General features: G+C 42.8%; 1 protein-coding gene across 6 annotated transcripts in view; it reads left to right on the forward strand.

The window, feature by feature from the left end:
• The window catches only part of LOC139264489 (cytoplasmic dynein 1 intermediate chain 1), a 532,713-nt gene that overhangs the window by 423,307 nt on the left and 96,539 nt on the right, over positions 1-12,867 (forward strand). For all 6 annotated transcript variants that reach the window (XM_070881048.1, XM_070881047.1, XM_070881049.1 and 3 more), the window contains one exon: positions 7,426-7,539. In XM_070881048.1, the coding sequence (XP_070737149.1) occupies positions 7,426-7,539 (114 nt within the window). The remainder of the gene's footprint in view (positions 1-7,425; positions 7,540-12,867) is intronic.

Genomic DNA, 12,867 nt, shown 5'->3' on the forward strand with positions numbered 1-12,867 from the left:
TTGCAGGTTCAGGACTTCGACAGATAAATATCCAGTGCTTAAGAAATAAAATGTACTGGCAGCTTTTGATTTTGGCAACTGGAGTATCATAATCAGATGATAAATTGCAAATAGTGTTTTTCATAGAATCTTAGAATGATACAACACAAAAGGAGATCATTTGACCTATCGTGCTTGTACTAGCTCTTTGAAAGAGCTATCCAATTAATCCCATTCCTCTGCCCTTTCCCCACAGCTCTGCATTTTTTTTTTTCCTTTTCAAGTACTTATCCAATTCCCTTTTGAAAGTTACTACTGAATCTGCTTCCACCACCCTTTCAGGCAGTGCATTCCAGATCAGAGCTCACTGCGTATTTATTCCCCTCCTGTCGCGTCTGGTTCCTTTGCCAATTACAGGTACTTTAAATCTGTGTCCTCTGGTTACTGACCCTTCTGCCACTGGAAACAGTTTATCTTTATTTACTCTATCAAAACCCTTCAAGATTTTGAACATCTCTATCAAATCTCCCCACAACTTGCTGTGCACTAAGGAGAACAAGCCCAGTTTCTGTAGTTTCTCTATGTAACTGAAGTATTTAATTCCTGGTACCATTCTAGTAAATCTCTTCTGAACTCTCTCCAAGGCCTTGACATTTTTCCGAAAGTGGGTGCCCAGAATTAGCCATGATACTTCTGCTGAGGCCTAACCAGTGTTTTATAAAGATTTTGCATAACTTTCTTGCTTTTGAACTCTCTTCCTCTATTCATAAAGACAAGGATCCCTTATGCCTTTTTAACAGCCTTCTCAACTTGTCCTGCCACCTTCAAAGACTTCTGTCTGTACACCCCCAGGTGTCTCAGTTCCTGCACCCTCTTTAAAATTGTACTAATTAGTTCTCCTAATGCTTCCTACCAAAATTAATCACTTAAAATTAAATATGTATCAATTGGTGCAATAAATACATTGTGTGAATTATTCAATATTTTCCCATCAAAAATGACCTTGAATTAATATTGGTGAAGTATTAAAACTTGATCACCAGCCATATAATATATGAAAAATATTGCATGTGCGTTCATTTCCTGTCTACAAAACCTTACTCACTGTTGTCAAATGTTTGTCACACTTTGTCAGCCTTTCCATTATAAATTCCTGTGTTCACATTTACAATGGAAACTGCCCATGTAAACTTGTCACACTGCAATTGTACCCTCCCTCCATTGGTGGTGCCATAACAGTTTTGTTTTGCGTCTTCAAGCTCCTCAGCCTTTACTGAAGAGAAACTCGGTTGGCACAGCCAACTCTAAATCTTTGCTTCTTAAATTGCCTTAAGTTTTGCTATTTGATTATAAATAATAGTAAAAGTATTATTTGAAAAGGATAGAATGCATGACTTTAAAATGAGGGTTCAATTATGTCTATGTGCATTCATTTGTGATCTCCATCCTCTAACCCTGCTTTGCCTGAAGACTATACTTAGTCTTGACTCCCCATAAGCAATGCCATGGGAGATCAACTATTAATAATAAAAATATTAAAGTATATAAAAATAAATACAACATGCAGGACTTTAAAATAGGCACGGAATTATGACTCACCATTCTGGTCCAATTATCCCCCACCCTCTAACCCCATTTCACTTGAAGTGACTACATTTGATCTTGACACCTGTGTGCAACACCATGAAAAATTGACTAGTTAACATGAATATATGTAAATTCTGTGGAACCATAATTAACAATAAATAACATGATATGACTACAGGTATTATGTTCTTGTATAAAATACAAGAAATGATATCACTCAGAGTTCTCACCATGATCAATTTCAAATATCATGATTGATTAAAAAAGGAGGGAGAGAGAAAACAGGGAATTATGGACTGGTTATATTAAAGATGTAATAGCAGTGCATTTGGAAAGCAGTGACAGGATCAGTCCAAGTCAGTATGGATTTATGAAAGGGTAATCATGCTAGACAAATCTAGAATATTTTGAGGATGTAACAAGTAGAGTGGACAAGGGAGAACCAGTGGATGTGGTGTATTTGGACTTTCAAAAGGCTTTTGACAAGGTCCCATACAAGAGATTAGTGTGCAAAATTAAGGCACATGGTATTGGGGGTAATGTATTGATGTGGATAGAGAACTGGTTGGCAGACAGGAAGCAGAGAGTGGGAATAAATGGATCCTTTTCAGAATGGCAGGCAGTGACTAGTGGGGTACCGCAAGGTTCAGTGCTGGTTCCCCAGCTATTTACAATATATATTAATGATTTAGACGAAGGAATTGAGTGTAATATCTCCAAGTTTGCAGATGACATTAAGCTGGGTGGCAGTGTGAGCTGTGAGGAGGATTCTAAGAGGCTGCAGGGTGACTTGGACAGGTTAGGTGAGTGGGCAAATGCATGGCAGATGCAGTATAATGTGTATAAATGTGAGGTTATCCACTTTGGAGGCAAAAACACGAAGGCAGATTATTATCTGAATGGTGACAGATTAGTAAAAGGGGAGGTGCAACGAGACCTGGGTGTCATGGTACATCAGTCATTGAAAGTAGGCATGCAACTACAGCAGGCAGTAAAGAAAGCAAATGGTATGTTGGCCTTCATAGTGAGAGGATTTGAATATAGGAGCAGGGAAGTCTTACTGCTGTTGTACAGAGCCTTGGTGAGACCACACCTTGAGTATTGTGTGCAGTTTTGGTTTCCTAATCTGAGGAAGGACATTCTTGCTATTGAGGGAATGCAGCGAAGGTTCACCAGACTGATTCCCGGGATGGCAGGACTGACATATGAAGAAAGACTGGATCAACTAGACGAATATTCACTGGAATTTAGAAGAATGAGAGGAGATCTCATGGAAGCATATGAAGTTCTGATGGGATTGGACAGGTTAGATGCAGGAAGAATGTTCCCAATGTTGGGGAAGTCCAGAACCAGGGGTCACAGTCTAAAGATAAGGGGTCAGCCATCTAGGACCGAGATGAGGAGAAATTTTTCATCCAGAGAATTGTGAACCTATAGAATTCTCTACCACAGAAAGTTGTTGAGTCCAGTTCGTTGGATATATTCAAAAGGGAGTTAGATGTGGCCCTTATGGCTAAAGGGATCAGGGGGTATGGAGAGAAGGCAGGAGTAGGGTACTGAAGTTGCATGATCACCATGATCATCTTGAATGGTGGTGTAGGCTCGAAGGGCCGAATGGCCTGCTCCTGCACCTATTTTCTATGATTCTATTACAACATTGTTGTCAAAATTGGACTAGAATTAAAACAAAACTAAAAGCCAAGATTCTGAAACCCAATAGCCCAAGGGAAAGCCCGAAGTATAGGGCTGTATAGAACATGAGGGCAAGTTACGCGACATAAACGTAAATGAAATTAGTACATCTGGTGAATAACCTTCTTTGAAAAATGAAGGTGACATGAATTTTATTCAATAAAATGAATTTTGAAGCTTGAATATAGGGGACAGTATCATTAGGGGGATAGATACTGTTCTCTGCAGCCGAGAGCGTGAGTCCCGAAGGCTGTGTTGCCTACCAGGTTAAGGACATCTCTTCTGGGCTGGAGAGGAACTTGGAGTGGGAGGGAGAAGATTCAGTTGTTGTGGTCCACATAGATACCAACGCATAGGTAGGACAAACAAAGAGATTCTGCTGAGGGATTATGAGCAGCTAGGGGCTAAATTAAAAAGCAGAACCACAAAGGTAATAAATTCTGGATTACTACCTGAGCCACGAGCAAATTTGCAGAGGGTAAATAAGATCAGAGTGTTAAACACGTGGCTCAAAGACTGGTGTGGGACAAATGGGTTTTGGTTTGTGGGACACTGGCACCAGTACTGGGGTAAGAGGGAGCTGTTCTGTTGGGACGTGCGCCACTTAGACAGTGCTGGGACTAGGGTCCTGGCGAATAGAATAACTAGGGCTGTAGAGAGGGCTTTAAACTAATTGGTGGTGGGTTTCAGGTGAGCATAAATGTAAACAGTCAAAGAATAAGGAGAAGGCAATAGAGCAGGGTAGCACTGGGGGAATTGAAAACCAGAGCATGACAGGAAGGAACAGAATGTATAAGCATCAGAAAGTGGGGTCAAAGCAGGAAAAAATGGTAAAAAAAACAAATTTAAAAGCTCTTTATCTGAATGCACGCAGCATTTGTAACAAAATAGATGAGTTGACAGCTCATAGGCAGTACCTTGAATCGAGGATGACTTGCTTCCAGTCAAAATGTTCACAGGTGTTTCAATGATAAACCTAAAATTTCAGGTCCAAACTAAATCTTGAAGGGTGGAAGATGCCTGTGCTTGGATTTTTTTAACGTGTGGTGGCCGTTGCACACCAGCCATCACATGGGCTTGACAGAGCTAGGTCTTGGTCCAGTAGCAAGGATTAACCAAGACAACTGGAGACCAGCTCTGCTGCATAGACCTAGTGCGCACACATATCGCAGTGTGGGCTGGCCCCACAAATAGATATAGATGGGTATGATCTGATAGCCATTACAGAGATGTGGTTGCAAGGTGACCAAGGCTGGGAACTAAATATTCAGGGGTACCTGACAATTCAGAAGGACTGACAGAAAGGAAAAGGGAGTGGTGTAGCTATGTTAATAAAGGATCAGTGCGTTAGTGAGAAACGATATTGGCTCAGAAGATCAAGATGTTGAATCAGTTTGGGTGGAGATAAGGAATAATCGGAAAAAGTCGCTGGTGGGCACAGTCTATAGGCCCCCTATAAGTAGCTACATGGTTGGACGGAATATAAATCAAGAAATAATGGAGGCTTGTAAAAAAGGAAAGGCAATAATCAAGGGCGATTTTAACCTTCATATTGATTGGACAAAGCAAATTGACCAGGTTAGCCTTGAGGAAGAGTTCATAGAGTTTATCCGGGATAGTTTCAGAACCAACCAGATAGCAGGCTATCTCAAATCTGGTACTGTGTAATGAGACAGGATTAATTAACGATCTCCAGTAAAGGATCCTCTAGGAATGAGTGACTATAACATGGTTGAATTTCAAATTCAGTTGGAGGGTAAGAAAGATGGATCTCAAGCTTAAATAAAGGAGACTACAAAGGTATGAAGGCAGAGTTGGCTAAAGTGGACTGGGAAAATAGATTAAAGTATGGGACAGTTGATGAGGAGTGGCAGACATTTAAGGAGATATTTCATAACTCGCAACAAAAATATATCTCGATGAGAAGGAAAGACTGTCAGAGAAGGGATAACCAATCATGGCTAACTAAGGAAATAAGGGATGGTATCAAATTGAAAACAAGGGCATACAATGTGGCCAAGACTAGTGGGAGCCCAGAGGATTGGGAAACTTTTAAAAGCCAGCAAAGAACGATTAAAAAAATGATTGAGAGAAGGAAGATAGATTATGAAAGTAAACTAACACGAAATATAAAAACAGATATTAAGAGTTTCTACAGGTACATAAAAAGGAAAAGAGTGGCTAAAGTAAATGTTGGTCCCCTAGAGGGTGAGACTGGGGAACTAATAATGGGAAACAAGGAAATGGCAAGAGACTTTGAACAAATATTTTGTATTGGTCTTCACGGTAGAAGACACTAAAAACATCCCAATAGTGGATAATCAAGGGGCTACAGGGAGGGAGGAACTTAATACAATCACTATCACTAAAGAAGTAGTACTTGGTAAAATAATGGGACTAAAGGTAGACAAGTCCCCTGGACCTGATGGCTTGCATCCTAGGGTCTTAAAAGAAGTGGCTGCAGAGATAGTGAATGCATTGGTTGTAATCTACCAAAATTCCCTGGATTCTGGGGAGGTCCCAGCGGATTGGAAAACCGCAAATGTAACAGCCCTATTTAAAGAAGGAGGCAGACAAAAAGCAGGTAACTATAGACCAGTTAGCCTAACATCTGTCATTGGGAAAAGGTTAGAGTCCATTATTAAGGAAGCAGTAGCAGGACAGTTGGAAAAGCATAATTCAATCAAGCAGAATCAGCATGAAAGGGAAATCAGGTTTGACAAATTTGCTGGAGTTCTTTGAGGATGTAACGAGCAGGGTGGATAAGGGGGAACCAGTGGATGTGATGTATTTGGATTTCCAGAAGGCATTCGATAAGATGCCACATAAAAGGTTACTGCACAAGATAAACGTTCACTGGGTTGGGGGTAATATATTAGCATGGATTGAGTACTGGCTAACTAACAGAAAACAGAGAGTCTGGATAAACGGCTCATTTTCCGGTTGGCAAACAGTAACTAGTGGGTTACCGTAGGGATCGGTGCTGTGTCCTCAACTATTTATGATCTATATTAATGACTTGGATGAAGGGACCGAGTGTAATGTAGCCAAGTTTGCTGATGATACAAAGATGAGTGGGAAAGCAAATTGTGAGGAAGACACAAAAAATCTGCAAAGGGATATAGACAGGCTAAGTGAATGGGCAAAAATTTGGCAGATGGAGTATAATGTGAGAAGATGTGAGATTATCCACTTTGGCAGAAAAAATAGAAAAGCAAATTATAATTTAAATGGAGAAAAATTGCCAAGTGCTGTAGTACAGAGGAACTTGGGGGGAGGGTCATTGTGCATGAAATACAAAAAGTGAGTGCAGGTACAGCAAGTAATCAGGAAGGCAAATGGAATGTTGGCCATTATTGCAGGGGGATAGAGTATAAAAGCAGAGAAGTCTTGCTACCTCTCTATAGGGTATTGGTGAGGCCACACCTGGAGTACAGCATACATTTTTTGTCTCCGTATTTAAGGCTGTTCAGAGAAGGTTCACTAGGTTGATTCCGGAGATGAGGGTTTTGACTTATGAAGATAGGTTTAGTAGGTTGTGCCAATACTCATTGCAGTTGAGAAGAATGAGAGGTGATCTTATCGAAACATATATGATATAAGAGGGCTTGACAAGGTGGATGCAGAGCGGATAGCCCCACTCATAGGGGAAACTAAAACTCGGGGACATAGTCTCAGAACAAGGGGCCGCCCATTTAAAACTGAGATGAGGAGGAATTTCTTCTGAGGGTTGTAAATCTGTAGAATTCTCTGCCATAGAGAGCTGTGGAGGTTGGGTCATTGAATATATTTAAGGCGGAGATAGACAGATTTCGAGCGATAAGGGATTAAGGGGTTATGGGAAGCAGTCAGGGAAGTGGAGCTGAATCCATGATCAGATCAGCCATAATCTTATTAAATGGTGGAGTGGGCTCGAGGGGCCAGATGGCCTACTCCTGCTCCTATTATGTTCTTAATATAAAATTTCAATCTTCCCAAAAGTACTTGCATTTCAGTTTTTTTTTAACTTATTCAAGGTAATGTATTTATCATAAAGACTGCTTTAGCGTGGAATTCTAAATGCAGGAGCATCAAAAGACAAAGATCATGAGGTTTATTTTCAGGTCAGAGTTTTAGTTTATAATCGCACTTTCATAAATTTTCACCACTGTACTTGTTTTCTTTTAGCATCCTGTGTACTGTGTGAATGTCGTCGGAACACAAAATGCTCACAATCTAATCACAGTTTCCACAGATGGAAAAATGTGTTCCTGGAGCCTAGATATGCTGACCCAACCACAAGTAAGCTGACTCTTGCGCCGTTTCCCTGGGCCAGATTAAATGTTACTAGTAATTAATTACATCAAAAATGAAAAATTGTAACTAATAAATAGATTGTCATGAGTAAAATTTTTATATTTGTATGTATATATTTATAAGGTGGAGTTGTCTGTACTAGGGAATTAAATGTTTGTTGGCAGTGCGCAGTCTAGGGTGAACTATGGAATGGTAAGATCCATAGTAAAGCTATTGCTAGTCTGCCCTAAGAGAGTTGACATTTATCTTGACCTTAGAAGAGCACCCTGTACTAACTCACTGTAAATATCCCCATTGTTCATAACTGTCATTGTATGTGCTTTGCAAGCGAGACCACCAGTTTGTGCCAAATTGGGCAGTTTTGTACCAGGGACTTGTACGCACTAAGGATTGGGCTGAAACTGAAAATAAGATCTTTCGACCACCAGAGAGGAGATTCCTCGTATTGATCTATCATAGATTTGAATCCTTGTTCCAGAGGTGAAAATGCTCCACACAGCCCCTGATAGCAAAGGATACTAAAGAATAGCATCATGAAATGTGGCCACAAAAAGCACTTAATTGTATTGTATAAATGCCAAACCAAGGCAGCAAGATAATGTGGTTGAACGTTTCTGTAAGTTGCCCACACTGTGCAGTCCTGTCTCTGTCATACCATTCCAAAACACACAACAAGAAGGCTAGTTGCTTCTCCATAAGATGGAAAGGTAAGATAGTTGAATGACACATTCCCAAAGTTGGATGACATAAACATTCCTATGTGCTTCCTAGATGTTAACTTAAACGTAAAGTTCAGGACACAAAACAACAAATGATGTGCCAGCATAGCCAAACCTGTTTGCAGAGGCCTAACTGGAGAGAAGAAAACCAATAATAATGAGGAAGTAATTTATGAAATCAGCTAAAATCACCTACCCGCACCGCCCCCCCCCCCCCCACTCCCCTCCTCCCCCCGCCCCCCCACCCCAGATAATTTGAGTAAAACTACAGAATATTTATCAGTCCTTAGACCTAATTATTCAGCTCTAGCTGGCTGTTTTCCAAAGATAACGGTCCACATTTTGCAATCGGAGGCTTCCCGTGGACTCCTCCAACTTGCAAAAAAATCTACGGAGGTTCGGCGACTTGCAGTCCTGGGCCTCTACGCGTAGGCCTGCGTAGAGGCCCACGTATCCCAGGAACACAGGCGCTTTGCTAACTCCTCTGTGACCATGTGGGCCAGCCCAACCAATGAAAGGAGGGGTATCCCCATTCATACTTATGTGAGTTCCATTTCTACGGAGCTGCCATAAGTATGAATGGGAATACCCCCAAAACACAAACACATTAAATAAAAAAAATTAAAACACATTACATATTTAAAATGAATTAAAATGCAATTTAATCAAATATTTTATACAAAAAATTAGTTATATTTAAAAAAAAAAATGTTTTAACAAGGCTAAAAAATAAACTTTTTAATATATAAATGAGTGATAAAATTTTACACTTCCATTTTTTTAAACTCTTACGCTGATAAAAGCAGGTTACGCCTGCTTTTACCAGCATAAGAATTTCAACAATATTCGCAGGGCAACTCTTCGCCCATGGAGCCCCTTTACTTTCAGATTGCAAGTTCAGCTTGCACAGTGAATGCCTAAACCCAGAGCTTGCGGGGCTTCTATGGGCGGGTACACACCTCGTACACGCCCGTAGAAGCCGCGATTTCAACCCCATTATGTCCATAGACTCAGCAAAGGAAGCATTTGTTTCATTAAATATTTTATTATCTCTGTTTATATTTATTCCTGTAAACTTCAATTCTATCCCTAACTATTAACTGTCTTATTTTTACAAGTGTTAATCAACATAACATTAACTGCTTTTGCTGGCAGTCTTCCACAGATTGACTATTCTGGAAGAAAATGTAAATTGTTTCTCATTTCTAGACTCCCATGAGACTACCTAATTTTATATTTGTGTTGTCTAGTTCGGTGCTGAGGTTCGTGTATCTTTTTTTAAAAACTGCTGAATGTCACCCAAGGCATGCTTCCATTGAATGAAGTATTTTTTGATGTGCGCAGAAATATAGGGGCTGAAATTGCCCCTTTTATCGATGGCCGTTATCGCCTCTGGGCGCCATCGCCGTAAGCATCACCCCCTCACCGCCCTGGAAGTGAAATTGCCCCACATAACCGACTTTAGCACCTGGTGATGACAACAACAGCTTGAGCTGTTGAGTTGCAGTCAGGAACTGGATGCGCCAGCGCTATTTAAAGGTGCCATCTTGCAAATGTTTGTTTTTGTCGGCCATTACCTATTTCTAGTTTACAAGAGTTAGTCAGTGTGGCTGCTGGACAGATCTCAGCGATTTCTTGCTCAACCATTGTTCTGCCTCTTACCATTTGCCCTGTATCACTCATGGTTCTTTCGACGTTCTACCATTTTTGTTGCGTCATGGGGGCTGTGCTGGCAGTCAATCGCCTGTTCCGACTTCACCATCAGAGGATGCTTCGCTGTAGACAACGGCGCTGCCAATTGCAGAGGGAAAGGCATCAAGAGAGGGAGAAATAAAGGTTACTGTTATATATGCAAACCTCACCAATGTATAAGACTTGCCACCAGGGGGCTCACCTGTGGGAGACCTTAAGGGTCACCTGTACACCCTGGGCAAGCAGGTATAAAAGACAATCCACCATGCTGCTTCCTCACTTTGGAGTTACATTAAAGAGACCAAGGTCACAATGGTTTGAGCTTACAACACAGTTTTGAGGAGTTATTCTGAACTTAACAACTGGCGATGGGCTACAGATCACAAACTTTCACGCGGTAATGGCTGCCGTTGGTATTCTTAAGAGATTTGTTGAGGGTGATGATTGGGAAGCCTTCGTTGAGCGTCTCGACCAGCACTTCATAGCCAAGGAGCTGGACACGGCTGAGACAGCGACCAAGCGCAGGGTGATTCTCCTCACCGTATGTGGGTCTTCGATATATGGCCTTGTCAAAAATTTGCTGGCCCCGGTCAAACCAACGAACAAGACTTACACACAGCTGTGTACGCTGGTTCGGGAACACCTCCAGCCGAAGGAGAGCATCTTAATGGCCAGGTATCACTTTTACACGCACCATCGCTCCGAGGGCCAGAACGTGGCGAGCTTTGTCGCTGACCTAAGACGCCTTGCGGGATAGTGCGAATTTGCTGGATCTCTGGGGAAATGCGAGATTTTTTCGTGCTTGGAAACAGCCACGAGGTCATTTTTCGCAAACTGCTGTCTGCCGAATCCCTAGATCTGAGCATGGCCATCACGATAGCCCAGGCTTTCATATCCACGAGCGACAACACGAAACTGATATTTTCACAGAATCGAAGCTCTCCGGCAAGTACTGTGCATAAAATAATGCCTTCAGCAGGCAGAACTGTACATGGCAGGGCCTACACGACCGTAGAGGCCAGGCCGAGGGTGACTCAGAGGCCGCTGTGGGGTGTGAATGCGTATCCATTAACACCATGTTGGCGCTGCAGGGGCAGTCATAGAGCCCATCAATGTCGATTCAAGCACTATTTGTGCAAGGGCTGTGGAACAATGGGGCACCTCCAGTGAATGTGCAAACGACCTCTGATTCACCACGTGGCAGAGTCAGCAGAGGACGACTGATCCAGCACGGATCACGCTGAACGAGCAAGAGAGGCTACTCAACCGGAGGATGAAGAAGAAGTGTATGGGGTACACACCTTCACCACTAAAAGCCCTCCGATAATGTTAAAAATTAAACTCAACGACATTCCAGTCTCCATGGAATTGGACACGGGGGCGAGTCAATCAATCATGAGCCAGAAGGCTTTTGAGAAACTGTGGGGCAACAAGGCACAGAGGCCAAAACTGAGCCCGATTCACACAACACTGCGCACTTATACCAAAGAACTCATACCTGTTATCGGCAGTGCAGCAGTGAAAGTATCATACGACGGAATGGTGCATGATTTACCACTATGGATTGTACCAGGCAATGGCCCAACGCTGTTCGGCAGAAGCTGGCTAGGAAAGATCCGATGGAACTGGGATGACATCAAAGCACTGTCTTCGGTGGATGACTCCTCGTGCACCCAGGTGCTAAACAAATTCCCGGCGTTATTTGAGCCAGGCATCGGCAACTTCACAGGCTCTCAGAAAGCAAAGGTATCAACACCAATGCTTCGTCCTGCATCCAAAGATGGGCATTAACATTGTGTCTGCGTATGGACTATGTAATCCACCACAGACCAGGCACAGAGAACTGCGCTGACGCCCTCAGTCTGCTACCATTGCCTACCACTAGGGTGGAAATGGCGCAACCCGCAGACTTGCTTCTTGTAATGGATGCTTTTGAGAGCGAGGGGTCACCTGTCACGGCTCACCAGATTAGGACCTGGACCAGCCAGGACCCTGTGCTATCAGTAGTAAAAAGCTGCGTCAATAAGAGCTGGTCTGCAATTCCTGGGGAAATGCAAGATGAAATTAAGCTGTTCCACCGAAGCAAGGACAAAATGTCCATCCATTCGGACTGCCTCCTATGGGGGAAATCGCGTAGTTTTGCCCAAAAAAAGGCAGGGAAAAGTTTATACGTGGCCTACACAGTACCCACCCAGGCTAGGTCGCACGTTTGGTGGCCCGGCATTGACTCGGAATTGGAGTCATGCGTAAACCAATGTAACACTTGCTCACAGTTGAGCAATGCACCAAGGGAGGTCCCTCTGAGCCTGTGGTCATGGCCCTCCAAACAGTGGTCCAGGGTCCACACAGATTTTGTTGGCCCTTTTCTAGCAAAGTTGTTTCTCGTAGCAGTGGACGCTTATTCTAAATGGATTGAATGTATAATAATGTCATCATGTACGTCCACTGCCGCCATGTTTGCCACCCATGGTTTGCCCAACGTCCTTGTAAGTGACAATGGACCATGTTTCATCAGCTCGGAATTCAACGATTTAATGACCCGCAATGGCATTAAGCATGTCAGGTCTGCCCCATTTAAGCCTGCATCCAATGGTCAAGCGGAATGGGCAGTCCAAACCATCAAGCAGAGCTTGAAACGCGTAACGGATGGCTCTCTGCAGACCTGGTTATCTCTGGTCCTGCTCAGCTACCGGACACGTCCCCACTCGCTCACCGGGGTTTCCCCTGCAGAATTGTTAATGAAGAGAGCACTCAAAACCAGGCTCTCCTTAGTCCACCCTGATCTCAATGATCATGTAGAAACCCGGTAGCACCGGCATAACGTGTACCACGATCACGCGGCTAAATCGCGTGACATTGAGGTTAATGATCCTGTGTTTGTTCTCAATTACGGTCATGGTCC

Source organism: Pristiophorus japonicus, chromosome 5 (assembly GCF_044704955.1).
Source record: "Pristiophorus japonicus isolate sPriJap1 chromosome 5, sPriJap1.hap1, whole genome shotgun sequence".
NCBI lineage: Eukaryota > Metazoa > Chordata > Chondrichthyes > Pristiophoridae > Pristiophorus > Pristiophorus japonicus.